This window comes from Hakea prostrata, chromosome 9, assembly GCF_041222555.1.
Source record: "Hakea prostrata isolate BN-2017 chromosome 9, UWA_Hpros_2, whole genome shotgun sequence".
Taxonomy (NCBI): Eukaryota; Viridiplantae; Streptophyta; class Magnoliopsida; order Proteales; family Proteaceae; genus Hakea; species Hakea prostrata.
Genome location: NC_142608.1, coordinates 35,755,029 through 35,782,891, shown reverse-complemented (window position 1 = coordinate 35,782,891; position 27,863 = coordinate 35,755,029). Strand labels below are relative to the sequence as shown.

The 27,863-nt window shown below is 37.6% G+C and overlaps 1 protein-coding gene across 1 annotated transcript; it reads right to left on the bottom strand.

Annotated features, from left to right (window-relative positions):
* Nucleotides 1-779: 779 nt before the first annotated feature.
* On the bottom strand, nt 780-26,403 carry LOC149005163 (protein NLP9-like). The gene is made up of 6 exons (XM_089169642.1): nt 26,288-26,403; nt 24,422-25,666; nt 15,187-15,231; nt 14,318-15,061; nt 3,906-4,026; nt 780-3,109 (listed from the first exon to the last, which is right to left on the bottom strand). Exons 2-6 carry the CDS (start codon nt 25,355-25,357, stop codon nt 1,974-1,976), a joined length of 2,982 nt encoding a protein of 993 aa, XP_089025768.1. The 5' UTR covers nt 25,358-25,666; nt 26,288-26,403; the 3' UTR covers nt 780-1,973.
* Nucleotides 26,404-27,863: the final 1,460 nt, after the last annotated feature.

The window sequence follows — 27,863 nt, the reverse complement described above, 5'->3', positions numbered from 1 at the left end:
CCTAGATAGGAGAAGGGAGGGAATCGATCTTTGGCAACAACGAACTCCCCACCACTCCCGCATAAGATTTGTCCCCATTGGCAGGCACCTCAGGAGGCTTCAAACACAGGAAGATTGATTCCCTAGGCACCTCCGAATTTCCTAGAGCTTCCATCACCTCCATCTCACATCTTACTCAAGAAAAAAATCTTTAAAAGGGGTGCAACACGAGAAAACTTTTCCATTACCAACTCATTACTAAATCATTATAGCCCCCATTTTTATTATTATTCACTCTCAATAATAAATTTTGAGCAAAAAATAGAGAGCATTTGAAGCAAAAGGTATTTTTATGACATTGAGTGTAACTTGAAATATATTTGAGAAGTGAAACTCAAAATTGAACCTATGGATATTTCATAAATGTGGATGTTATTGAATAGAAAACTACATCTCCAAAATTATGTCTTATTAGAAAACTAAGACTTTAACCCAAAAAAAAAAAAAAAAAAAAAGAAGGCTTAGTAGAACTAGTTGACTAAAACCTCTCCAAAACTATACCTTAGTAAAACTAATGGGCTACGCACACGGGCTGGCCCAAACCAGCCCAAACCATTCGGGCTTTGCATAGCCCATTAAGATTCAATTTGAACCGATTCGAGCTATAACAGACTAGTTTGGTTCGATTTTAACAATTCATAGGAGTAAAAGCTTTTTTTTTTTTTTTTTTTCTTTCCAAGTCCACCTGGTTCGGGTTAACGGGCCACAAATGTTTTGGCCTGAATCAGTCCAAAACCATATGGTTTTTGCTTGCCCATTATGCTCCAGTTTGGTTAGATCGAGCTACAACAAGCCAATTCGGTTCGCTTACAGCTACAAATTGACACTCCTACATACCCCATATATTTCAAATCATATATCAAACACTTCTTATAATTAACATAATGGGATTAAGTGATGACTCAACAACATCTACTATATTTTCAAGATTCTCCACGCTGTCATCTACCATATTTTCAAGATTCCCCAAACTGCCCTCTTCCCTCAAACCTGTTTCGACTTTTGAGGGAGGAAAAAAAAAAAGGAGGGTGAATAGCAGCAACGACTGATTTTTTAAGTAGATTTAAGGGACGTTTGTAACACAATAAACTCCAGGGGATGTAATCATAATAGTTTAAAAACCTAAAGGGTGTATAAGTAATTTGCTCAAAGGATAAATATGGCTTTTTACATCTATCAAGGGTAAAATAGTCATTATGGGCATTTTGAAAATTAACGGCCAAACGTTAATGGGTTCCTTCTTGTTAAAGCCGAGAAGAAGAAGAGTACGAAAGCAGCAAGCTTACATGTTACATGCAAATGTTGTCCTGTCAGCTGTACAGGGAAGGATTCCAACTCCAGCCCACCCTTAATGCAGGGTTCCATGCATCGAAGTGAACCAAAACTGTACACAAAACCCCTATGAAACAGTTAGCAAAAAGAATTATTAACAATAAACAGATTACCTTAGCATACAATTGCGCTGAAGGCTAGGCAATCCCTTGAGAATTTACTTCCACAAACTTGCATATTACTGAAACTTCAGTTACAACTATGGAGGATCCTACCAGGGAAAAAGAAAAAGCTAGAGAGGATTAGAGTGGAAGATTTTAAGATGATATTTCTAGCAGACTACAAAATTATCAACTACAGACTTGTATCTAAAAATCCTATATCCTTATGAAAATATACACGAGGATATCTGAGCAGCAGGAGATTGCATCAGATCCTTCAAAAACAAACTCTTAACTCTCAAGGTCATTTACAAGATTCACTCCATTCTCTAATCGCATTCATATCTCTATACACGAGCAACCAAAGCCATAGAGAATTTGACAAGTAGATTCATCCACCAACCATTAGCATACGACGAAACAAACCAGACCTTGAAGCATTAGTGTACAACAAAACAGACCAGACCTTGAAGCAAAAAGTTGTTCATTAGACCTGGATCTTCAGGAGCCTCCCATGAACAAACAGTTGCTACTGGCAGAACTGCCCCCAATGTATGACAAATCTCGTACTGTGAGCTTGACACTACGAGATCCAATAGAGTCCATTATCTCGAGACACTCCTGCAAATCGGACTCACTCACCAACATGACCCACTCTTCCTCATCGTCTAGGTATTTGAGTTGGAATTCCCCTACTGACAATTTAAACCGTTTTGCAACTTCCTCGAACAATTGCAAAAACCCTGAAGAAGGGTCAAACTTGAATCTCACTGTATCTTCTTTATAAGTAGCTTTCACTGTAATGAGAGCTCCATTTTCCCTGCTGGACCCTTCTCCTTTTGAATGACCATTCACATGGAACCTTTGAAAGTTTGTACTAACATTGATCATTGAGCCTGAACCATTTGAAGAACTTGTCATTCCAGACGAAGAGGCTTGATTATGTTCATCCATCCCATCATCATAATCCATACCTATCTCATCATTTGATGGCATTGAACTCGAACTTGGAGAAGTGACATGCTGATCAGGCCTTTCTAGTCCAAAATCATTCTTACTTGATTTTTGTTTGTTGCATCTCTCTTTTGAAAAATATGAATCCTGAGACACTTCTCTGGTGTTAGCCCATGGCATTGTTTCAAGTTTCTCAGGTGGTAGTGATCCTGGATCTGATGTAGAAAATTTAGGATCATAACTAGAACCAATCAGCTGTGGACTGTCTTTCTCATCTTCTCCCTTAAATTTATCAGAAAGGAGACTGCTCACCATAGGCCCCACCTGGTGGGCATCCCCAGAACATTCATCATGTTCCAACTTCACCGCAGAACTCTCACACTCCACATACCGGACAGTAGATATTGATGTCGAATCTTGGGCTGTTGACTCTGGATTTCTGTTAGCTTGAATTTTATTGTGGGAGAATATGCAGCTTTGTGCCTCCAATTCTTGGATGACAGATGCTGCTGTGACAAGTTCCCCAGTTATGGGGTCAAATTTTAGTCCACCTTCAACACCTTGCACAGAGTTGATCACCGTCTGTATTTTTCTTAGTGAACGATTCACCTTATTTATCTTTCGAGATGGCCATCTGGAGATTCCATGCTGTCTGCATATCCTCTTCAATGTAGTAGGGCACACTACAGAAACAAGGTATTCAAGAATAGTGAATGCCATCACCAGAATAAACTTCATGACTAATTTGGAAACTAATATCAATTTTTGAAGAGAAGTTTTAGGATACAACATTTCAGATCTTAAAAGAAATCACCATCGTAACTATGCAAATAACAGAAAAGATTGATTATCTAAATAAACTACAAACCTTGTTCCATCCATCCGACCTCAAAATATAGATTATTTTATACCAGACCCACCAAAACAATAAAGTAAAACATGTGCATATATATATTACACTAATTCCTTGTCCACAAGTTGTAAAAATAGAAGCAAATTATTAAAATGACCCTCAACCAAATTAGAAAAACTCACATTTCAGATACCCCAAATATGGCTGGGGACAATGCTACCAAGACCTAAAACTCGAAACCAATTCCATCCTTGACATGAAAAGACCTTGTCCTCTGGATAGAGCCATGTGAACCCATTTAGCAAAAAACATTTGCTGGCTCTTGTCAGTAACATTCAGCAAAAAAGAATTATGAGAATATGGTAATCTGGCTTGGCTTCAGATTTCCAGAAAACCTCATGCTTTATTTTATAATATTGTATTCTAGTGTAACAAAAGTTAATTGCTTCTTTTTTTACCATATTTTGGTTTCATACCTTGTCCATCTTTGGCATTAAGTGCCTAACATTTGTAGACACTCTGTTTCAAGGAATTGCTTTCCATCTTTAGTAAAGCATTTCTCATCGAAAAAAATTAAGGGTCTAGAGAAGCAAGATGTTAGGAACTTGTACAGTACAAAGTCTTACCACCAATGCTTTTTGCAGCATCCTTCAGATTCCCAGAGAAGTACTGTTGAAGAACACTCAAGCTGATATTCTTCTCTGCAGTACTTCGTTTTTTCTCTACATGTCGCTTTGGGCCACCAGTCTATAAAGTTTATTACCAAAAAAGGGGATCAGAATATAAAACTAATGAAATTTAAAACCAAAAAGGAACAAATTCAAAAGGGAAATTTTCAATTTCCAATGACAAGTTATTGTATACTACCAAAAAGAAGGTACAAATAAGAACTGGTTCATGCTTCCAACACAGTAACTTTATCTTTGTCCAAGAATTACTGCTTTATCTTTAAAAGATTTTGTATGTGTTACACAACCTTTTCATCATTTATACCCGGGAAATACTGAATTTTTTCTCATTTAAATGGATACTAATACATCATCATGAGATCCTATTAAGCATGAAGTTCATTAGGAAAAAGGGCATGGTCTGGTTGAAGTCCACCTACATAACTTCTTCCATGTGACAGTGATGCTTTGGTTAATCTGACCATGGGGAAAACTGGTTATTCCCTTATTAGAACACACGACAAATTTAACGACCATCTAAGAAGCTCCAAAGAAAATGAAGCTAAGTAAAACAGCAGGTCCGAAAACAGTTCTTGTAATGTATGAAGGAGCTTAGGAATCAGTGGGGAATAAATCATTTAGCAAGAATATAAGTAAAAAGTCAGATGCACAGGGAAGAAACTGTGGCAGTATTTTTTTAAAGTGGGAAACTGTAACTCAAAGTTCTGATAAAATAAAGGAATAAAACTTGGCACACAATGAAACTACAGGAGACATTAAAAATGAGATCACCTTGCTAAATAGGTTTATTAGTGAAAAAGGATTATTGGAAGAAAGATATCAGGGTTTTGCCCTGCTAGCGTTACAAATGGATGAAATTGTTAGTATGGTGTTCATTAAAAAAGGGAAGAACATCTCCACAATAGGCATGTTCAAGGGGAGCCACTGTCACGCTTCCGTCAGTCTCAAGACAGTTTTTCCAGAGTGGCGGGTTCAAGTTGTGTGAGTAGGACAGGTTAGGGGTGGTTCTAATCGTGAGATTTTTAATGCAGAAATACTGTCCGTGGCAGCGACATGGTTGGAAGTGGTCAAAGTGACTATGCCCTTGTGGTTCATGGTGGCATCAAAGACCAAAATGACGCCAGCAACTGTGATAGTTGTCTAAATGGTGCTACAGATGGATCAGCTCCTGCATTGAAAACCAAGGCTTATTTGCTTCTGCGGTGAAGGCTTGCATGCTTCCCCATATGAATGTTTATCCAAATCCAATCATTGATGGTTTTCTTACTAAAGTGAAATATCTAATAGATGTGATGTAGCCTCACTTGAATGAGGGCCAGTTCTTCCAAGATTATTAAGAGAACAACTCATATGGGGTGGATATTTGGTTTTAGGGGAAAAAGGTTAAGTTAGGCTTTGTGGTTAAAAATCATACTCTTAGATAATATTTAGAGTATCAAGGATACATAGCCCATCACAAGAAGCTATGGGATAAAGGTGTCAAAATGGGTTGAAACTTCAAGGGAATTCAGGTATAATATTATAATAAAAAGATATGATACCCCAAGTTAGGTTGGGTTGGCTGTTTAGATCAGAAGATATGAGGCTTCTGTTTGGAGATTTTAAGGAAGTACAGAAATTCAAGAGAAGATTTTATATCTTGAAATTGGATGCTCAGAATGGGCTCAAACTAGGATCCAAGGTCAATAGTGAGTGTTTTTTTTTTTTTTTTTTTTTTTGGGGGGGGGGGGGGGTGTGATGTGTGTGAAGTGTTGGACAGACCTAACGGTTAGATTGGTGTATATTTAACCTTGGATTTTGGGTCTCCTGAGAAGTTTGAAAATTTAAGAAAAATAAAAAGGGGTAATACGAAGGGGAATGGAATGTAGGCTACTAGATACCTAGATGAGGAACCATGTGAAACCCTGGAATGAATGAAATGGCTTCTAGAAAGCTGCCTATTCAGCTAGCAAGGATTTGGGTTGACTTCACAAAGAACCTTAATGGAACACTCAACTCTTGGACCTTCTCTGACCAAAGCTGACATAAACCAGTAGTTGCAGCAGCAACAAACACACACAAAAAAGCACTCCAGGCTTGAAGGAAAAAATGATTAATCAGCTTTCATCTATTCTAATCGGTGGTGGGTTATTCATAGCCTTACATAAGAAGTCCTAGTGAAATTAGGACTTCGAAACTGACTGAAACTAGGAAAATACAAACTAATTGACTTAGACTCTTAAAACTAAAAGAAAACATAAGAAAAGGACTATTCTGCCCTTATAACTTAAGTTGGGTGGGATGCACATAATTAGGCCAGCTAAACCAATAAACTAGCCTATTTTTGTAGTTTACCTAGATGCTTAACTTTTGGGCCCACTGAATAGGTCCATAACCACAAAAATGTATTAAACGAAGGCCCAACACCTATATCTATCAAACCTAGGTTGACTTTAAAGGGATATAGATCAATTCGATGCTGGATTTGCATGAAGTTAGTTCATAAGAAACAAGTTAGATTTCTCTGGTAGAGTACTTCAATTCATAAGAGGTACCTCCTTCGTCTGTTGGGAAGTACATATATGAGAAACTGGAGGACAGAGACACCTTTCAAAATAATCTCTAAGCAAAAGGTTTTATTCCTTTCAATTCTCACCGAAACCAGACATGGTGGCATTGTGGCACCGAGATCCATACCCCATCTCTGGCCAACTACAAAGACTTCAATGATGGAGGTAGGATTTCAACATTAACATCAGTATCTACTCTCATAAAGTACTTTGGATAGACTCCTAGATCCACCAAGAATACTAGAATGACAACCTTTTCTCTCCTACAATGGCAGTGAGAAGGTAGATCTCTATTGATTGTCAAACAAGTACGGCCATTGCGCCAAGGAGCATCAGAATATTTCAAAACCTAGGGTTGAGGAATTCTGGTTGGGAGTCAGCAGATTGTCTTTGAAGAAATTCCTCTTCAGACTAGGGATTCAACATGAATATCCTCCCTATAGGTGCAATACCTATGATAGGCATAGTCATTTAACGAATGATGTACTTTGAAACAGATGTGTTCAGACAAACCCTCAGGGGAAGCAGAGATTGCAGGGGCAATCTTCATGTGTACGAGACAAAAACATGTCATTCAAAACATCTGTACCCAGGCACTATATTTATGAATCAATCGTAGTAATCCCAGTAACCAAACTACCTTGATTCAATAAAATAGAGATTCATTTAGCACCACTTTTACTTCTTTCACTACAGGAGCATCAACTTGACTGACAGACGTCTTTTGAAACAGGCTTGGAAAATCGTAGATCTCCCTTCATTATACAAAGATGCATGCATGCCTTCCAAATCACAACAGCAAGTTATGTTTACACTGTGTTTCTGTGAGAAAAGTTGGACATGATACCAATCTAGCAGTTGGGACTTCTCTACCTGCAACGTTGTATCCCTAGAACACAAAAGGTTCTCAGTAAACCAAAAAGATCATACTAAATAGTTTTCTCAAGAACTTTGAGTGACCTTGTTATTTCATTTGAATGATCATAGATAGGACTATTAGTGCATTTACTTGGTTTTCTTATGGGATATGCAGTATCAAATTGTACAAGTCTAACATATTAAGCTTTCAATGCATTAAGCCAACGAGTCAAAACATTTTATCCATAAGTTCCCTAGACTTTCCTAGTACAATTTCCAAATCGCATTGGAAAGGTATCTAAGTATGCTTTTCGATGGCACCAAAATACACCAGAAGAAAAAGGTTGCTATTCAAAATATATTACAAAAGGGGAGACATCACATCACTGAATAATTTTGCAAATCCAAGTTATGGTTTCATGTATTATTCAATCAGAGATGGCAGAAGATATTCAGTTTCTACCATTCATCCAACTCTCTACAGACAATCAGACTTCCATTGTCATGTCATTACACAACCCTTATCTGGGTGGTGTTTAGGATCTGATACAGCATATGGTTCAAAGTTTCATGAAATATTTCGGTTTCAAGAAGCCTCTGAATGAAACAGCTGACTCTATAGGCATACCATATTTAGCCTGAAATATCAGTATTTGGCTCAATTCAGCAATGTTTCAACTCATAAGATTTCAAAATTTCACCAACCTTCTCCTGAAAACTCCAAAACCAGTAGGAAACCTCAATTTTTTGGGCAAAGCCTTCATTTTACTACTGAATCAAGTCTTAGATTAGGCATACAATATTTTACCTGAATTTTGATATTTTGACCAAAATTTCAGCAGTGTCGGAGAAATTTTGATTGATCTTGGCCAGATTTTAAAATTTTCATCAACTTTCTCCCGAAAACTTCAGAACTAGTAGAAAGCTCAATTTTTGGGCAACTACTGAATCAAGTCAATGAAACCTAGCTCACTGCCCTTCCTTCCTTCTTCCCAGCCTCTGTAACCACAACCATTGCCATCTATTCCTCCATCACCCATCTCCTTTGGCCCTTAACCTTTCAAATTCTTTGACATGTGGGACTCCCACATCCCCTTTCTTCCTTCTGTCCTTCAGGATTAGTGAAAGCCGAATCCACTGATTGTCATTTCCTCTCCTACTAATGCTAGAAGGCTTCAAAATACCAAAGAAGTTCTCAAGTCATCAAGTGTTGAAATTCTGAGCATCTGGTAAAACCTCCTCCAATGTTGTTTCTTATCATCCCAACCTTGCCCACATCCAATTCCTTTTCCAATATGACCTCTTCTTTTTTAACTCAAGAAGAGAAGTTTCTCCACCAGAAATCTTGTATTAAACAGCTAGAGCATAGAGACCTGAACTCAGCTTATTTCCATTGTTCTCTGAAAGCTCAGACTAACTTCAACTCCATTCTCACTCTCCTCACCAGTGATGGTTGAATGTTTTTTGCTCCCAACATCAAGCTCAAAGTGAGCAGTTTTTTCTCCTCTCCTTCCCCATCTTTCTCTGCTCACGGTCCCCTTCCGTTGGATCTCATCAATAAATTTGTCACTTCTTACCTTAAGTAGCTTCTATTCCCTTGTGAGGAGATCCTTAGCACCATCCACTCCCACAAACCTGATCATGCTCCGAGTCCAGATGGTTTTAGTATGTTCTCTTCATATCTTCATGGAGCATTCTTAAACTAGATCTCATCAAAACTATTAGGAGAGTCTTTGATGTAACCCAGGGTCTGGGCCAGTCTTCAGGTTCCTCAAGCAGCAATCTAGGTCTCAAACCCTTGCTGTCTTGGGTTAAAACTCAGAAAGCAGCTAAAACACTCTCAAAACTCTCAGGGAACCCTGCGGCAGGTCTGATTGGGTTCTCAATGCCTGGATCTAGGTGTGGAGAGGTCTAGGCTACGACTAGGTCTGGAAACTTGGGAGAATTATTCTGTTTTTAACAATCTGCAATTGCAGAATTTTTCCAAGTAAAATTAGATCTCCTATAGGGTTTAGGATTCTTAGTTGGAGATAGGGTTAGGATCGAAGGTAGGTAGGTGGTAGGGATACTAATCCTAAAAGGGTTTAGGCTTTAGATTAGGGTTAGGGAGATATTGGAGTTTTAGTAGGTTTAGGGTTTTAAGGCTTTAAGGAAGAAGATGAAATGCAGAAAATTCTGAAAATTCAAATAAAGGGCTGGTTAGGGTTCTAGAGGTAGGAGGAGAGATAATAGAGAGGTGCCATCCTAGGTATAGGATGATACGTATCAGTAGGGGGTGAAGGGAATCTAGGGTTTTGGGAGTTCTAGAGGTAGGAGGAGAGATAATAGAGAGGTGCCATCCTAGGTATAGGATGATACGTATCAGTAGGGGGTGAAGGGAATCTAGGGTTTTGGGAGAGGGAAGGGTGCTGCTGTCGCAAGAAAGAGAGAGAGAAGGGGAAGCTTGCAATGGATTAGGGAGGGGTATTGGGTTGAGAATGGGGTAGGGAGTGGTATTCACTTGTGGGAGAGTGGCTGGTTCATTAGAGCTTGATGTAAGTGCTCTCATTAGGCTGCCACAGGGAGTAAAGAAGAAGAAGAAGATGACACTCAGCTGTGGGGATCCCTCTTGGAACCCATGACTCCCGAGTCCTTCAACGCTCTCAATTTTATTCATCCAGTCAGCATCTCAATACAAGGTTTTATAGCCTTATTACATTGAAGGAGTAACACTAGGACTCTAACCAATTAGGAAACAAACTTGGACTCTTACTAAGAAATCCTTTTTGGATTGGGATTCTCTTTACAATTCATCAACTAAGTAACAAAGTAAAAAGGAGTCTTCTAAGCTCACCTAACTCAAAGTAATTTGCAAAAATAATAGTTATCCAAAAGGAATGTTACTTGAAAATTCGATTCAACAAGGAGTCCAAATCTAACCAAAGGATTCCAATCACTAATCCAACTGAAAAACAAGTAAACACAGATCTCAAAAATATCAGGGAAATTACTAGACCCTTCTATGTTCAAGGGGAGAGGGAAAAAGACCAAAAAACCCTTATGAGGTCTGGCCAACCCAAACCTATGCCAAATTGGCAATAACCCCAAAAATGTCTCTTAAATTTGCACAATAGTACACTCCATTAGCAAATTCCGTTCTGTCATGGTTTGATGATTTCATAAATCCTCTATTGCCCTTAATCTCTTATGACTTTATAATGTTGCTCAATAGTAAAATAGAATCCTTCTTCCATGGGCTCCTTCTTCTTCCTCTGTTCGTCATTTTACATTACAAGATAAGATATAAAATAGTACGACTAATCGTATGTTTATCTCTTACCTCCCCCCCCCCCCCAAAAAAAAAAAAGGGAAGAAGCGGGTTAGAAAATAAACATTAATTGAAGAAGAAGAAGAAGAAGAAGAAGAAGAAGAAGAAGAAGAAGAAGAAGAATGAAGAAGACTTTATAGGAATCACATAAGCTCATGATTCTAGCTTAGAACTCCTAGAATCGCAGCCCCTTATTTATAGATATCAATAGTCTAGATTACAACTTGAGAAGCAAGCCATCTTACCCTTTATAAAAGGAAATAAAGATTACAACTTATGGATAGAATTTTCAAGTCTTCCAACTCCTAAAATCTGTCCAAAATAGAAAGTACTGAAAAAGGAAAGATCTAAAATTAGTAACTAATAGAAAATAGAAACTATGCTTTTCTAGAAACTCCCAAAACTTGTGCAGCAAGATTCCTACAAAGTAGGAGTATCACTGGCATAATACTGTTTACGTTACTATTCATGTGAACAATAAAACAACCCAAAATTTGCGTATACTTCAGCACTCCCCCTTAAGCTGGAGTATATACAAAGCAAACTTTAGCTTACACAATAAGAATAAACTTGAAAGTAAGCACCAATCTTGAATGTGTAGCAATAGCAGATGTCGATAAACACTAAGAGAACTTAATCCAAGAGATAATCGACACCAACAAAAAAACTTTAACTCTTCATGTCGAAAAACCACTGATAATGAGAACAATCAACAGCATTAAAGATGAATAAATTCATAAGTATAGCAGCATCAAAGGCACTATCCAATAATGCCAATAGTGGGGAGGAATCTCCACACTGATTCTTCAAAATTGCAGCTTCAATGTTCATATAAACACTTTGCAAGAAGGCAAGTAGTTGGTAAAGTATGGGTAGGTAAAAGACAATATTGGTTACTGTAGACCAAGTAGGTAGGTAAAAGACAATATTGGTTATTGTGGACCAAATAGGTAAGTAAGAGATAGTATAGGTTATTGCAGATCAAGTAGGTAAAAGACATTATAGGTTACTGCGGACCAAATAAGAAAAAGATAGTACAGGTTATTACAATTTTACAAACCACAGATAGGTAGATAAAACTAGTATAGGTTACTACAAACCAAGTAGATAGATAAATATAGGTAATGGTATTGTTGTAGAATGCCAAAAGTTGGGAACAAAGATCTTCACAAATATCCTTCAGCACACCTTAGAATAAGGTACCATTCCCCCCCTCTCACGTGTAGCATTACACGTGAACAATTAATGACAACTAATAACCAATATAAAAATATCCCAAGACCCAAGCAACAATTTCCAATGAGACCTTTATAGTAGATGTAATATTCATTCGTCTAGCAATTCTGAATCCAAGAAACATCTTCCAAACTCTCCCCATGATGGATTAAGATAATGGCAACATTGTAATAAACCAGAATTTTTCAAGGGGTTATTGGTAAATATACAAGCCCAATGGTAATAAATCATATTTTTCAAGAGGCTATTTGTAAATAAAGAAGTGATGGAAATGAAAGGAACTAGATTTATAAATGGAGAACAGACTTGGAAGGGAAAACACTTGACAGCAAGATTATAATATAGAATAAGAGAGATGGGTAATTAAAGAAAACAGGGATATAGAATGTGGAATTAAAGATAGGACAGGGGGAATAATGTCAATTAGGAACCAAACAAGAATCGAACCCAAAATTGAATAAGACTTTAACAGGAGGTAAGAAATAGCAACAAACTAACAAAGACTAGACCAACTATGAATAAAATTGAACCAATTAAACTTGAGCCAGAACTGAACCAAGACTGAACCAGCTATGAATCACACCAAACCAAATCATGATAGGGCAAAATAAAATACTGCAGTATGCAGAAACAAGCAGAAAAAAAAATCTGCATAATGCAAAAATGAAAAGTGAAAAGATGATGTAGCTATTTCTAAATCTAATCCAAGTTCTGGAATCTAAGTACAGATAATAGATAAAAGAGATCAATTTGCATAATCAAACCTGATCTAAGTAGCATATTATTTGCAGTAGCAGGTGGCTGCGCACCAAAACTTGAAGAAGAATAGCAGAAAAATTCTGCAACATAGAATCGAACAGGTGTTTGCAGAGAAAAACAGATCTGCAGAAGGAAGTAGAACTACAAAAAATAATAGATCAAAGTAATCAATCAAGTTCTGGGATAAGTAGGAGAAGAAAAGGTATAAGAGATCAGCTTATATTATCATCTGATCTAACAATAAAATAAGTACAGCAGTAGGTGGTTGCGCATCAAAGAGAGGGACACCAAAAGAGAACTTCAGAAGAAAACACCGAGAACAACACCGTGTTGATTAAAAAAAGCTCTGATACCATGCTAGAAAATAAACTTTAATCAACTAAAACAGTGCAATAAGAAGAAGAACTGAGAAGAAGAAGAAATAAAAAGAATTGATAGGAATCACATAATCTTGTGATTCTAGCTTACAACTCTTAGAATTGCAGCCTCTTATTTATAGATATCAATAGTCTAGACTACAACTTGAGAAGCAAGCTATCTTGCCCTCTATAAAAGGAAATAAAGATTACAACTTATAGATAGAATTTTCTACTCTTCCAACTCCTAAAATCTGTCTAAAATAGAAAGTGCTGAAAAAGGAAAGTTATAAAATTAGTACCTAACAGAAAATAGAAACAATGCTTTCTAAAAACTCCCAAAACTTGTGTAGCACGATTCCTACGTTAGAAATAGAAAGTAGAGGAGCATCACTGGCATAATTTTGTTTACGTTACTGTTTATGTGAACAATAAAACAGACCAAAACTTGCGTATACTTCAACAAAGCCTATGTATGTCATTTCCTCTAACAAAGTAATGGTTCTAATGGAAATGGGAATTGTCAATCTGGAATAGTTTTGGGGTGTCTGTACTTTTGCCAAATTATTTTGGAGTGTCCCTGAAATTTTTCCATAATAAAACTTACAATAACCTGCACTAGATGACTCCCTTACATAAACTCAATGCAACCCTACCATCAAACCTTGAATCACATCAAACATAACCGAAAATCACCTATTTAGATCTAAGCAAGATAGCTTGTTCATAGTAGGTCCTTCTATTGGATTCAAATTGGTCTCTAGAAAAATAGAACTACATAGTATGGTCACTTGAGCTATCAAAAATTGAAGTGGGGAGGAAAATGAGCTTCTATCTTCAACATATCAGTAATCACCTGATCATGTTAAATTGACACGAGTTGATGAGGTCTACCTGTTAAACATTAGACATACCACCCCAAGCTTGCTTTCACACATTGGGCACCAGCTTGTTTGTTTCCATATACCATCCTTTAGACCATCCAAAAAAGGAGTTACTTAGGTTAGTACAACCATGTCAATTTGACACAAGTTTATGAGGTGGACCTGTTGAGCAGTAGACTTTTCACCTCAAACTTGCTTACGCGCATTGGGAACCAACATGTTTTTTTCCCATAAATGATTCTTTAGTCGATCCAAAAAGATGGCATGGACTTACATAGGGCAATAAAACTATGCTATTAACAATGGTTTCTTATTACTTAAAATGACATAATTCAATGACAAAATTGTAGAAGAAACGAACCTTGTTAACCAAAAAAGTGAGTCCAGATGAGATACAGACCTGATCAAGAGGGCCATCTGCCACAATAACTTCATTGCTTGAATTAGATATATGAGATGACACCCTTTTGTTAGAATCCAAAGCAAGATCCGGCAACGCTAGTTTAGAGCTTTCTCCAGGCACAGCCGCTGATTGAAAGTCCGTCCCCGCTCTTTTACCATCTTGTTGGCCAACTAGTTCCACATCTGAAACAGTTCTCAAACTCTTACAGATCCTCTGCATGGTACAGGAAAGATTGTTCAACAAAAGTTGTTGCTCTGAACTCCCTTTACAATTGAGAGGCAGAAACAACTCCAATATGTAATCATCGGCACCAGTGTAGGTGCTCCTTAGCCTGATAGCGACGGCTGCATTCAGATTGAACTTACGTGCATGAAGTACAAGTGGATATTCACTTATATCATAACCCTTGACATCAGGGGAGAAGAAGGGATGATTTGATTGAAGTGCTTTTCCAGCAACACCTTGACCCTTCTCAAGGTGATGCTCAGTACATGCATGCACAAATCCTTGCATTTCGATATCATTAACATAGCATGCTGTATCCTCAACACACAACATAGATTTCTCAGCCATGCTTATCTTACCCTCTCTCATATTTTCTCTAGAAAATTCATTATCAACTCCATCAATGTAGCTACAGGGAATCCATGTAAGAGCCAGTGGTAATCTGTGTGCATGACAAACGGCTCTTAGAACATCAACTATCTCAGTCAAGGCAGCTTTCTGGCTCTTTGAGAGGCCCTGTGAAATAAAGAGGAATTTAGAGTAATACCAGTGAGAATGACAAGTAAATATTTGGAAGCAGATTATCCACATTTTCTTCAAAATGCTAATCAGCACAACTAAAATATGGCATTGATGTGTACCTTTGAACGACCTCGAGATGGCACATTGGTCCTCAAGTTTACAGCCTGTAAAAACTATAGGTTAGAAGACACATATGTTTGAATCACATTCACTTCAATTTTTTTTAATCAGAAAAAAAGAATAGCCACTTACTTACGAAAAGTAGAGACTTAAATACCACATGTAGATTACAACAGTTAACAGATACCAAGCTATAAGAATTATATTTCCTACAAGAAGAAAACCGACAAATAGACCATTACATAGTTGCCATGATTTAAAAGAAAGAGACCTTTTACTTCTTTAATGACCCCATTGATGGGCCTGTCACAGTTATTTAGTTCCACCGGACCCATCATAGGCTACTATCTGGTTGTGTTAGTTTATTTTAAGGCTATCTTTTTAAACTCCTCAGTGTCACCTAAGGACACTTACCTAGAGTTTCCTTTTTGTTTTAATTGCCTATGCAAGAGTGACTTAAACAGGTTTTTTACTTAGGTAAGGAGTCACTTAAATACACAGCTTGTAAGGCTATTGCTTATCCAATGATTTTATGAATGAAGTATGGCCGTTATCTATTTTTCTTTTTTATCCTTTTATCCAAAAGCTACTCATCTATTTGCTGCTATTGAAGTAAGGAATTATGAAACTTCGTCAGGGTGACAAACTACAGGGCTTAAAGGGATTCTGATCATGGTGGGAGATCTCGCTCTCGAGAGAGATATGGCCACTCCAAAATACTGAGATCTCGGTCGAGATCTACCAAAATTTTGGCATAATCTCGGTGGCCCATCTCGGTGGGTTTTAGGGCCCCGGTTGGGCTGAAATTTGGTATTTAGCCTATTTAAGGCCTTTTGAACACATTGGTGGCCTTAGATTTGTGAGAAAATAACCCTAAGTATGCCTTCTAAGTCGACCCTATGTGTAAAATCAAAGTGCTGTGAAATGCAAGGTTAGACAACATGTAATGTAGAGATATCAAGTAATTCATGTTATCAACTATAAAGTATCAAATACATTACACATCAAACTATCAAAGAACTTAAATGTCTTCAAAATTTTACAACCATAAGAAGTTTTAGACTTCTAGTAAGTCATAAATCATAATCCATAAGTTCACAATCACAAGAGTATGTGAGTAATAAGATTACAAGACTACAAGACAGCAAGAGTATCACTCAGCATTCTGCATCAACTGATTCTGAACGGTGGCCACATATGACTCCCAAGTCAACTCATCACTATAGTATGTCACATATCGGTTTAAATGTCACATTAAATTGGTTTCCATGAAAGTGTAGATCAAAGTTTGTGGATCAACATATATTTACATTAGACTTACACACCCATTGTAGAACATTCTATTTGAAAAAAATTCAAATTTGGGGGAAAATCTTACCTTTGTTGAAAATCTAGTTGAAATAAGCTTGAATGATGATAATTTGATGTTGTAGATGTCTTAAAGATGTTTATAAGTTGAATCCCCAACAACTTCCGGCCAAAAATCAAGTTTCTGACAAGTTTTTATGGTTGCAGCGAGAGAGAGGCGAGATTTCGTCGAGATATGGCGAGATCTCGGCGAGATATGGCGAGATCTCGGCAAGATGTGGCGAGATCTCCCATCTTGCAGATCTTGCCTCTCCTCTCGTCTCGCTATCTCAAAATAGCGAGATCTCGCGAGATCTCCCACCATGATTCTGATGTTGTCCGGGCTGTTTTGGTGGAAAATTAAAGGTCGTATCTTCCTTCTCTATGTTTTGTTTTGCTTTAAGTATCAATTCTTGCTGTTACCATTCAAGCTTTTTAGCGGTTGTTTGATACTGAGGCTTGAACTGTTTTATTCTAAAGTTATGGCTGGTTAAATACTGTAATCCGAGGCACAAAAAGGCCCAGTAGAAAACAACCAGGAAAACCTCGCAGCAGCCCAATCTGGGTTCCATTTAAAAGGGCGAGCGTGGTGCCAAAAGCTTCCGCAGAAGCAGACCCTGGGGGCAATCTTTCCTACACAGCCTTACCAGTTAGCCCAGAAATATTCCTGAGAGGCTGTTTTGATACCTTGACCTCAGGCTACAACTGTGGTCCACTGACCACTGCACCAAGGCCTGCCCTTATTTTGAGTTCCATTTTGATGAGATCAGTATTAGGGAAATCTGAGCAAGAGATTTCACACATCTCATGAGGCAACAAAGGACTCCCTAAGAGGCTCTGTCAACCAAAATCTGTGGCTGATCTGAGCCTCAGATCTGCAGCTGTGTTAAATCTCTAGTTCGCTAGGACTTCAAATTTATTGTTGACTATTGACTCAAAACTGACCACTAGAATTTAAATCTAACAGTTAATGAAAATGACCAGGACTGGAGCTTCATCAGATAAGATTGATTTTAACTTTACTAGTCAACCTAGTTCTCTTTAAGGGTTTTCTTGGGATCTTGTCAAAGGGGCATCTAATCTGAACCTACGGTCCATCTTATCTATGCTCAACCACTACTTGTTCTATTTTTTAAGAGGTCACAATTATATATATAGGCAGCAAGGGTGAAAGGTGCAAAATAAGTCCTTCCTATACTTAAAAAAGCCTGTATGGAGGAAGAGCGCTATGAACACCTAAGAAACTAAAAATAGAAAAATTAACCAGTTAGGTAATCAGTAGTCATAAAGTAATCATTTAGCTGATCAGACATAAAGTAATCATAAGACACCCAAAATACAATGCCAAATTTGAAGAGAGAGAGAGAGAGAAACAAAGGAAAAATAAAAAGAGACCCGAGAGAATACCCAAACGTTCTTCCTCAAAAGTCCTACAACTCCTTTCTAGTCAAGTTATTCTCCAAAGAATTGTAGCAGGAGACCCAGGAGATTCCAACTACCAAGCAATTAATCTGTTCAAGTGGGCCCCCTGATGCATGAACAAGAGGATCCACAACAGTCCTCTACACCTACCAGATGGTAGAAAAATACCATAACAGGTGGTGGGACTAACTCAGTAACCGCCACATATAAATAGAGGGCAATAGGAATGAGCACTGGCTAATGTAAAGCTAAATCTAGGAACAGCTTAGCCCCAACTAATATTCTCCTATGAACTACCCAAATTACCCTCAAGTTTTTATATATAAATAGGTAATATTTTTTTACCTTTTTAAATAACTTTCTTTATCTAATTCAATTCCTAAAATATAGATAGACAATCATTTGGGATTTTTAGATAACAGTAAGCTACTAGCATTCAAAATTATTATTTTATTTTAATAATGTAGTCTTGAAAATACGACGTTATTTAAAAAGGTAGAAAATACTAACTAAACATATATATAATAGTGTTGATGTGGTAGTTCATGCCTTCATGGGAGAATATTAGTTGAGTGGGAGAAATTATCATAAAATTGGGATTTTGTAAAATCCATTTGAGTAAAACTTTTTTTTTAAATATCTTATTGAGTAAATCTTTTTTAAAATCTGACCATCTCAGAAATTTTCCCCTGTTATTTTTTGGTTTTAGGGTTGTTTGGTGTAATTCTTTGTATAAATCTGCCATTTAGTTTAACTCCTTGTATAAGTATGCCGCCAGTTTCTTCAGTGCAGCATGGTCTTTTCATTTTTATAAGTTGAATCATAAAGCACTGATCCTGCAATTAGAGGATTCATTCTAATCACAGGCCCTCTTTCAAACCTTGCATTACTCCTCTTCCTCTTCTTTCTTCTTCTCTGTTCCTCTGTTCTTGGGCTGGTTAAAGGGTCTTGGTTTCTAAAATGTTATCAGAAGCTGCTGCAATCAGCCCAAGGAAACCCTCATTCCTCGCTTCTGCATCAGTATTTTATTTTTTTTATCTTCTTTGATGTGCAGCCACTGCACGGTGCTTTATATATATATTAGATCTTTCTTCAAGAATTTCATGAAGTGAGCTAAATACCTACTGCTGAAGACCCCAGAGAACCTTAACGTTATCAGTTTTCCTCTTTACAGCTCGAGCTTCCATAGGGGGAAAATCAATCTGGGTTTGATCTGCTCTCTTCTGGTTCTCTGGGCTGCGCTACTTGGTTGGTTGAAGAATCAGCTTCATCACCCTTTACTAGAATCATTTCAGCTGTCCCTTCTTCCTGTAAAATAGACGATATACATCTGCACTTCTGCGACTATGCTGTCCCTCCTGCTAAGTTAGAGGATATACCTCTGTGGTTCTACTACTGCTGCTGCCCTTCTGCTAAATTAGAAGGTATACCTCAATGGCTCTACCATTGCTGCTGCCCTTCTTCTAGTAAATCAGAAGATACACCTCTGCCTCTTGTTCCTTCAAGATGACTACTGAGAGCCTCTACAGAGAGCACCACACTTCCATCTGAACAAGTTAATGTTCAGATAACATCCATCAACCTCAAAGGCAGCTCCATCTACCTTCTATGGACCCAAGGTGTTTGAGTCTATATCTTGACCAAAGGTAAACTACTGTTGATTGAAGCTGAACATCCCTCCACTAAATAAAAATTATGATGTTTGGTCCAAAAATAACGCAATTACCAAGGTCCGGTTATAGAATATGGAACCAAATATAGCTGCCAATGTTATATTTCACTCTACTGTCAGTGGGATATGGATGACTTGAAGGAACCATATTTCCCAAGACAAAACATGAGTCGCATTTTTTAAATTTATGAGAGGCTCTTTCAATTTCAGCAACTCAGTAAACCCTTGCAAGACTACTAGAGCTCCTTTAAATGTATATTCAATTTGAATATATTTCGGCCCTTCACCATTGATGTTGAGAAACTTAAGTCTCCATGAAATGAGTTCTTTGTTTCAAATTTCTGACTGGATTGGACCTTAAACTTAAACCTATAAAGGGACATCTTCTGGTTGGAGCTCCTTGGAGTGATCCGAGCTCCAATGTTGCATTTGCAAGTTCCTAAACGCTTTTGGTGTGCTGGTGTATTGTCTGCATGTTCTCTCCAACAAATCCCCCTTTTCCGTGGTTTTTCCCGCCTTGATGCATTTTTTGTTACAACCTGAAGTGTTTGGTTGTGTCTGTTTTGTTAACAATCTACCCCTTGTTACTGATAAACCTTCCCTAGGCCTAATAAGTGTGTCTTCTAAGGGTACTCTTGCACTCAAAAAGATCCTGATGCTATGACCTTCTCACCCATGGACAGTATGTTAGTGCAGATGTGACCTTCTTTGAGGATACATCCTACTTTCTCCAATCTGAGGACACGTGATGACCCTTTTTAGGTTGCTTTTTTAAGGTTATCAATGCAAACATCTAATGGGCGCCACACCTCTTCCTCCAACACCCTCGGCACCACCGTCTTCCTCAGGTGAAGCGTCCTACATCTTAGACTCCAAATGACTTACCTGTAGCACTTTCTTTCTTTTTTTTGGGATGAATTACCTGTAGCACTTTGTTAAAGGTAAATGCTCTTGCACACTTCCTTCCGTTGTTGTTATGCTATTGACCGAATTGTCTCTATATCTCACCTTCCCAATCATGTTCATAATCTTGATGTTTCACTACCCACCTTATTATTCCTCCCCATCACTCTCTGGCTCTACAAAATCCTGACTAGAAGGCTGCCATGGATGCAGAAATGGATGCTTTAATCTCAAGATACATGTGGAGCTTAGGTGATTTGCTTCCCAGAAAGGACTTGGTTAAGTGCAATGGGTGTATACTACCAAGTATCACTCTGATGGCTCCCTTGAGTGGCTCAAAGTCAGTCTGGTTGCTAAAGGTTACACTCAGACTTATGGGGTTGAATACTTCAAGACCTTCTCTTTAGTTGCCTAGTTGAACTCAGTTTGCTTAATCATCTTTTGTTGTTAACTTTGCTTAATCATCTCTTTTTGTACTACCAAGTATCACTCTAATGACTCCCTTGAGCGGTTCAAAGTCCATTTGGTTGCCAAAGGTTACACTCAGATTTGTGGGGTTGACTACTTTGAGACCTTCTATCCAGCTGCCTGGTTGAACTTGGTTTGCCTAGTCATCTCTTTGCAGTTAACTTTGATTGGCCTCTACTCTAGCTTGATATCAAAAAGGCTTTTTTATATGGTGCCCTTTAAGAAGAAGTAAGCAACCTCCAGGGTTTGTTGCTCAAAGGGAGAACCAACAAAGGATCTGCAAGTTACATAAAGCTATCTACAATCTTAAACAATATCCTAAGGCATGGTTTGAGAAATTTAGCGCTATTGTTACCACTTGTGGGTTTACCAATGCTACTCTGACCACTCAGCTTTTGTCTGTAGTCAAGGGGACAATTTTGTTATTATAGTCATGCATATAGATGATATAATTATTTCTAAAAAAGGCAGGGCTGGCATTGAAGAGATACAGGTCAAATTGCAAAGAAAGTCCCAAAACTTCAGGGATCATATTTTCTTGGCATAGAAATAGTCTATAGCAAAAGAGGATTAGTTTATCTCAATGGAAATATGTTTTTGATCTTCTAATCGACACAGGAATGCTTTATTCAAAACCAATGGATATCCCATGGGACCCTCAAGAATTTGGAGTTGATGGAGAATACTGGATGGCACTTATTGCTCCAGGAGCCTGACTGGGAAACTACTTTATCTTACTGTTATGAGACCTGATATCTTTAATGTTGGAGTTCTAGGTTAGTTTATGCAGTCTCTTAAAAAGGCCTATGGGGATGTTGTTGTCCATGTAGTCTAATATCTTAAACATGCCCTAGGCAAAGGTGTAATTTATCATCCCAATCAACATATGGATCTGGTGACCTCTTCTGATGCAGATAAGGCAGGTTCTACCAGTGATCAACAATCTACTACAGGTTGTACATTTGTCTGGGGGAACTTAGTCACCTGGGGGCGTAAAAAGAAAACTAACATTTCCTGGTCCAGTGCTAGAGCTGAGCACCAAGTCATGGCTCATACTGCCGCAGAACTGATGTGACTTCGATCATTACTTTGTGAACTGGGATTTCCAATAGATTCTCCAATGAAGATATACTGTGAGTCTGTGATCAAGTTACTACTTATATTGATAGTAATCCACCATTAGTATAAGGTGGATTGGCAATTTGTCACAGATGTTGCGATGAAAAAATTGATTGCCACTCCCTTTGTGTCCTCATCTAAGCAGTGAGCGAATATGTTTACGCAGGCACTAACTGCTCCTAGTTTTCCTTCTAATTATACCAAGCTGAACATGTGATGCAAGTCTGACACCAAATTGGCCAACTTCCCTTTGAAATCAGTTTAGGGTTGATAGATCTAGGTGTTGGGCCTCTAGGCAGCAAGTTTACGTGGTCATCAGACAATTTTATGGGCCCATAAGTTCAGCATTTAGGCCAAAAACGAAAATAGGTTTTTATCACTTCTGTATATTCTGCCCAACTTAAGTTATAAGGGTAGAATAGTATGGTTCATGTTTATTTTAGTTTAAGTTAGGTTTGATTCGGTTTAGTATATGATAAGGAATCCTTTTCAAGTTTAGTTATAAAGTTCATATTTGAATTTGGATTAGTATCTTGAGTATAACTAGGAAAGTCAATTTCTAAGTAATCATTTTACTAGGACTTCTTATGTAAGGCTACAATAAAGGCCCTGGACATGTAAACATATTTGAGAAGACAATTAATAAAGAGTGACTTACTGCTTAATAGCAAAGTGTTAGTAGAGCTTCTCATCAATGGTAAGGGACCTCAATGTGTTTGAGTAAGCAACCTAGGGCTTTCCATTTGAAGGGTTCCGGATTCTCCTTCGGCAATGCTTGCAGCCAACCCTCACTATTCCAACTCCATCTTGGCCCATTACCAGACTTGCGTTACTGGTAAGTAATAGCAATTAATTCATTCCCCTTCTCATATCAATCTCATTTTTAGTTTTTTGAATATTCAGACTCTTCAAGTGACCCAAAATTCACGGTCAGATCTACGCCAATCTAACATTTAGATCGATCAAACTTTAGATAAATCATCCCCCAAACCTAGTGACCCTAGACCCAAATTGACCTATTATGTTCCCTGATATCAAGCTATAAAAATTTCTTCAATTTGCATACTCCTTAAAACCCGCCAAAATAAGAACCCTTACATCTTCTAATTTAGTCATCCAAACCCAACCAAACATGGGCAATCATATCCCCATAGCATTGCTTACATTCCCTCCAAGTCTCACCCCATTCCCATAACTTTTCATCCCATATCTCAAGAACCTGCCCCATCCCACTAGATAATCTACCATTTTAAAATTCTTTATAACTGACAACCCTTATGCTTGATATTCCTCCATATGAGTTAATCCAACCAGGGAAAAACAGTCACTATTTTAAATTCAGTTGAGATTAAAACCATAAACCACCCCATATCCCATAACCAAAATTTTAAGAAACCCTTTCTTGGTCCCATATGAATTGGTTCTCTTAACGACCTTGGAAGAACTGGCCCTCATTCACTTTAGGCTACATCAGCATGGGTGACTTGAATGCTCCAGCGTGAGGAGTGATAAAATCTTGCAGCAGCCAACTGGGGACAATTCTGTCCCTATTTTTTATTTTTTGTTTTTAGGGTTGTTTAGTTTAATTCCTTGTGTAAGTCTTCTGCTTAGTTTGATTCCTTGTATGAGTCTGCCACCAATTTCATAAGGACAGCAGGATCTTTGCACTTTTATAATATGAATTATAAAGCACGGAGCTTGCAATTAGAGAATTCAATCTAATTCCAGGCCTTCTTTTTTCAAACCTCGCATTACTCCTCTACCTCTTCTTTATTCTTCTCCGTTCTTCTGTTCTTGGGCTGGCTACAGGGACTTGGTTTCAAACACTTAAAATGCCAATGGTTCCTTAGTTAGAATATTTTGAAAAATAGAACACCATGACTTGTGATTATATTTTGTAGGATGGTGCTCCCTATGTAAGCCTAGGCTTCCTGGTTGGCCGTGTGACTCAGAAACCATTACAATTACACAAACAGTTGAGCATCTAGGCTATTCTTCAGGAAAAAATGATGCCACAAACAATTCAGCCAGGAAATAGGACTTAGAAACAAATGAACCTATGGAACCTAATCTCCTTCTGGAAATCATAGGTACCTACACATACATACATGCATACATACATACATACATGCATACATACATACATACATACATACATACATACATACATACATACATACATACATACATACATACATACATACATACAAACAAACAAACATAGAAAAAATGAGAAAGAGAGAGAAGAGAAGAGCAAAGAAGAAGAAATATTCTGAGAAACATACATAAAAGGTAAAACAAACCTCTAGAGCTCGACAGACAGTTTCCATCTCCAGATCAAAATTGAGTTTCTCTTTCAAGGTTACAAGTTCAAGCACTGCGCAGCATTTCTTCTCAGGGGGGCTGAAAACTGGCAATGCAATAGATCCACGGACATGATGTTCAACCGCATGCTCTACCCGCAAATACTCAGCCTTGCTGTAATATACAATATTTGAGGTCCACTCAGGCGTCTTAGACATAAAAACACGCCCAGGAAGCCCAGGAAAGGAATCAGGTGTTGCCATTGCAGAGAAAGTAAATTTTCTTGATACTTCACGGTACCCTGCAAGCATTTCATCTAACAAGTAGGGCTGATCAAAAGTACTTAAAATAAGCCGATCTCCAAATTTAACGGGAACCCAATATTGTGCAAGAATCCCCCCTCCAGATAATTCTTTAAATAAGCTCAAGGCCCTAAACATCCTCTCAGCAGACGATGACTCTAGTGGCCTAGGAATAATATCATTGCCCATGTCTAGAGTGTTCACTGAGGGATAACAGTTACTGCTGTTTTTACAACCCAGCTCCTCTGCTTCAGAAGAATTCAATGGAAAACAGAGCTGAGTATCTGTTTGTTGAGATTCCATATTGGCAGCACAATCAGCACCGAGAGCATCCTCATCAGTAATAGAGAAGATGCCAGAGCTCACTGTTGCAAAATTCAATGGAGAAAAAGAGGCAAACCCACCAGGTGACTGTAGTAGACTCATATCATAGTATGGAAGAGTTGGGTCCACAGATGATTGACTACATACTTCAGCATAAGAATCAAAGTTCATGAGGTCTGAGAAACTAGCAGGCTCATCTGCAATCAGATTTTCAGTTCCACCTTGTGCTGACTGGAGAACCCCCGATGAAGCTTGTGAAGAAGGCCAATAATTAGTTCCTTTCCCCCTAGGTTGAAAGGAGTAATCCATCTTCACCTCAAAAATTAGCACCAATCATAAAAAGAACTAAATTATTCTATCAGAGGATGTTCTTTCTTCCAATAGCACTGCAGAGGTAAACCCTACGCTTATCTCTAACTTCCATATCAGATAACTATACCAGTCAGATTGCATAATTCAGCTATTTTGCCAGTGATTCTCCAAGAACAACTTTCCCCACTGATTTTTCCAAAAGGGAACCATGTACTACCCATTTCCAAACTTAAATTAACAACAAACCAATTTTCACCAATAAAACTGAACAAATGTCACCCTTTACAGAATCAGACTTACCATCACCTGCACACAATATAGATGTCAAAGCATGAAAGAAAAAAGTTCATATAAACTAATATGTACAAGGAACCAAACTAACAATCCTAGTGTCACACAAAACTGAAGAAACATAAAAATTTTCCTAAAAGGAAAAAAAATATATATATATATCCAGGAATCCAGCCAAAATCCCAAGTATTTCACCAACAGAACCCAAAATGTTGTCCTTTTCAAATTATTCAAATCAAGTACATGAAGACTAACGAAATATCATAGAGCCAGAAAACTATTCAAACACTGCAGCTCGGCTACCTATATGTAGCTGGAAACAAAATCCAAATACATGAATCCAGTGATACTTCCGCAATCAAGAACAAAAGGGGAAAAAACTAATTGAGCCGTTTTGCACGAAAATCACAAAAGAAAAACCCAATACCCAACAAAAAGATAAATCCATGAATCGGTGTTCCTAAATTCTACATCTTTATGCTACTCCTTACTGAAGACCAAAGACCTAGTGACCAGTAAGAGAAACAGAATCTTGCTAGAAATAAAAATTCGAGCTGAATAGAACAACAGTAAATCATAGGACTTGCTTGTCTACTACTAAATTTGTATAAAACTAAAGATTAGAGAAGAACTTACCCCAGGTGAAGCTCGCAATATTCTGTTGAAGTTTCAGAAAATTTGGAAACACAGAGATTGCTCATTCGACTGGTTCGTGGATCCTAAGAAAAGCCAGAACCTATGGGAGTATGGGTGTTCAGAAATCAAATTACCAAACTAACCTCAACTAACACCTAAATTATTGTTCTTAACCGCTTACTCCATAGGGGTACTGTATGGACCGTTGATCTGAAATAAATGTGCAAAAAATTTGCTAAAGTCAACATCTCTTTCGTAACCCCTAAAAAATACAAGCAACTTGAAGAACCCTAATGCTGTTAAAATGGAATCTATGAAGTCAAGAACATGAATAACCCCAATGGTGTCAAAATGGATTCCAAGTCGAGTATTTAATTAAAAGTTACTATTTATAGTCAAATTGGTATCATATCATGGTTTTATACACAATATCAGATGGACATTCTTGATACGAGAATTTATACAATATCAAATTTGGTATCAATAAGCATCGTATATTTTACTTGACTTGCTTTTAGTGGAGTGTACCACCAATGTTTATTGCGAACTCTTCTTTGTTATTTTCCACGTCTCCTATAGTTGATAGTTTTTTATAATGACAATTTTCAAATTTTTACCCAAAAAATAAATAAATAAATAAAGCAAATTTGCCCTTAATGTCCCTTTAACAATGATGTCTTGGTCTCTTGGATCTTATTGCCCCCTTGTCTATATCATGCAATCGATATGATATCGATATCCATAAGGTGCAAAAACATATTTTTTTAGAGAGACTGTGCTACAATTGAGGCATTCGAGCTACACAACTCCTGGATCTAAGGATTGAAAATGGTCAAACCATCTCACACAACAAAGATGGTGCCCTCTATCCAAGGCAGCAACTGAGTTGCTAACCCTGTTTAGAAACCCATTGTATAAAGAGGGTGAGTCAGATGCAAAAATTTATGCACAAATAGAGTTCAAAGAGGCAATTTTTTTATGCAACCTTACCCCAACATTTTTGCTGAGAGATTGTTTCAATGGTTTGACTTTAGGTTAAAATTCTAGACCACCGACCATTGCATCATGGCTACCCCTTAAACCCTAGCTTTCAGCTGATGTAGAAAGACATACCTAGAACCATATACCACGCTAGAGAAAAATCATATGATATTAATTTCGTAATCTTCTTTCCTTTTCGGATTTAGTTCCTCTACTCCTGAGAGTAGAACATAACCCTATCATAACTCCTTATCACCATATATTTAGAGGGTGAATCAACCTAGCTAGCGGAATCCCCCTATTGAATGTATGGTGGAGAGGTGTTAGGATATGCTCATCCTCTATGCTAAAAGGTAAAAGAATCTGATTCTTTTCAATTTTGATTCTATTTTTCTTTTGAACATTTGTCATTTTTCACTAAAAAGAAACCTAATCCATTCATAAATGGAATTAATCAACAACACTATGCACAATAAGCAACATGGGTTACATCATCTTTGAAAAATAAATTATCTTTACACTAAAAATGTATAAAGTAAGTAAAATGACTTTTAGAATAATTATACATTATATAGAATAAGTACAGACTGAAAGA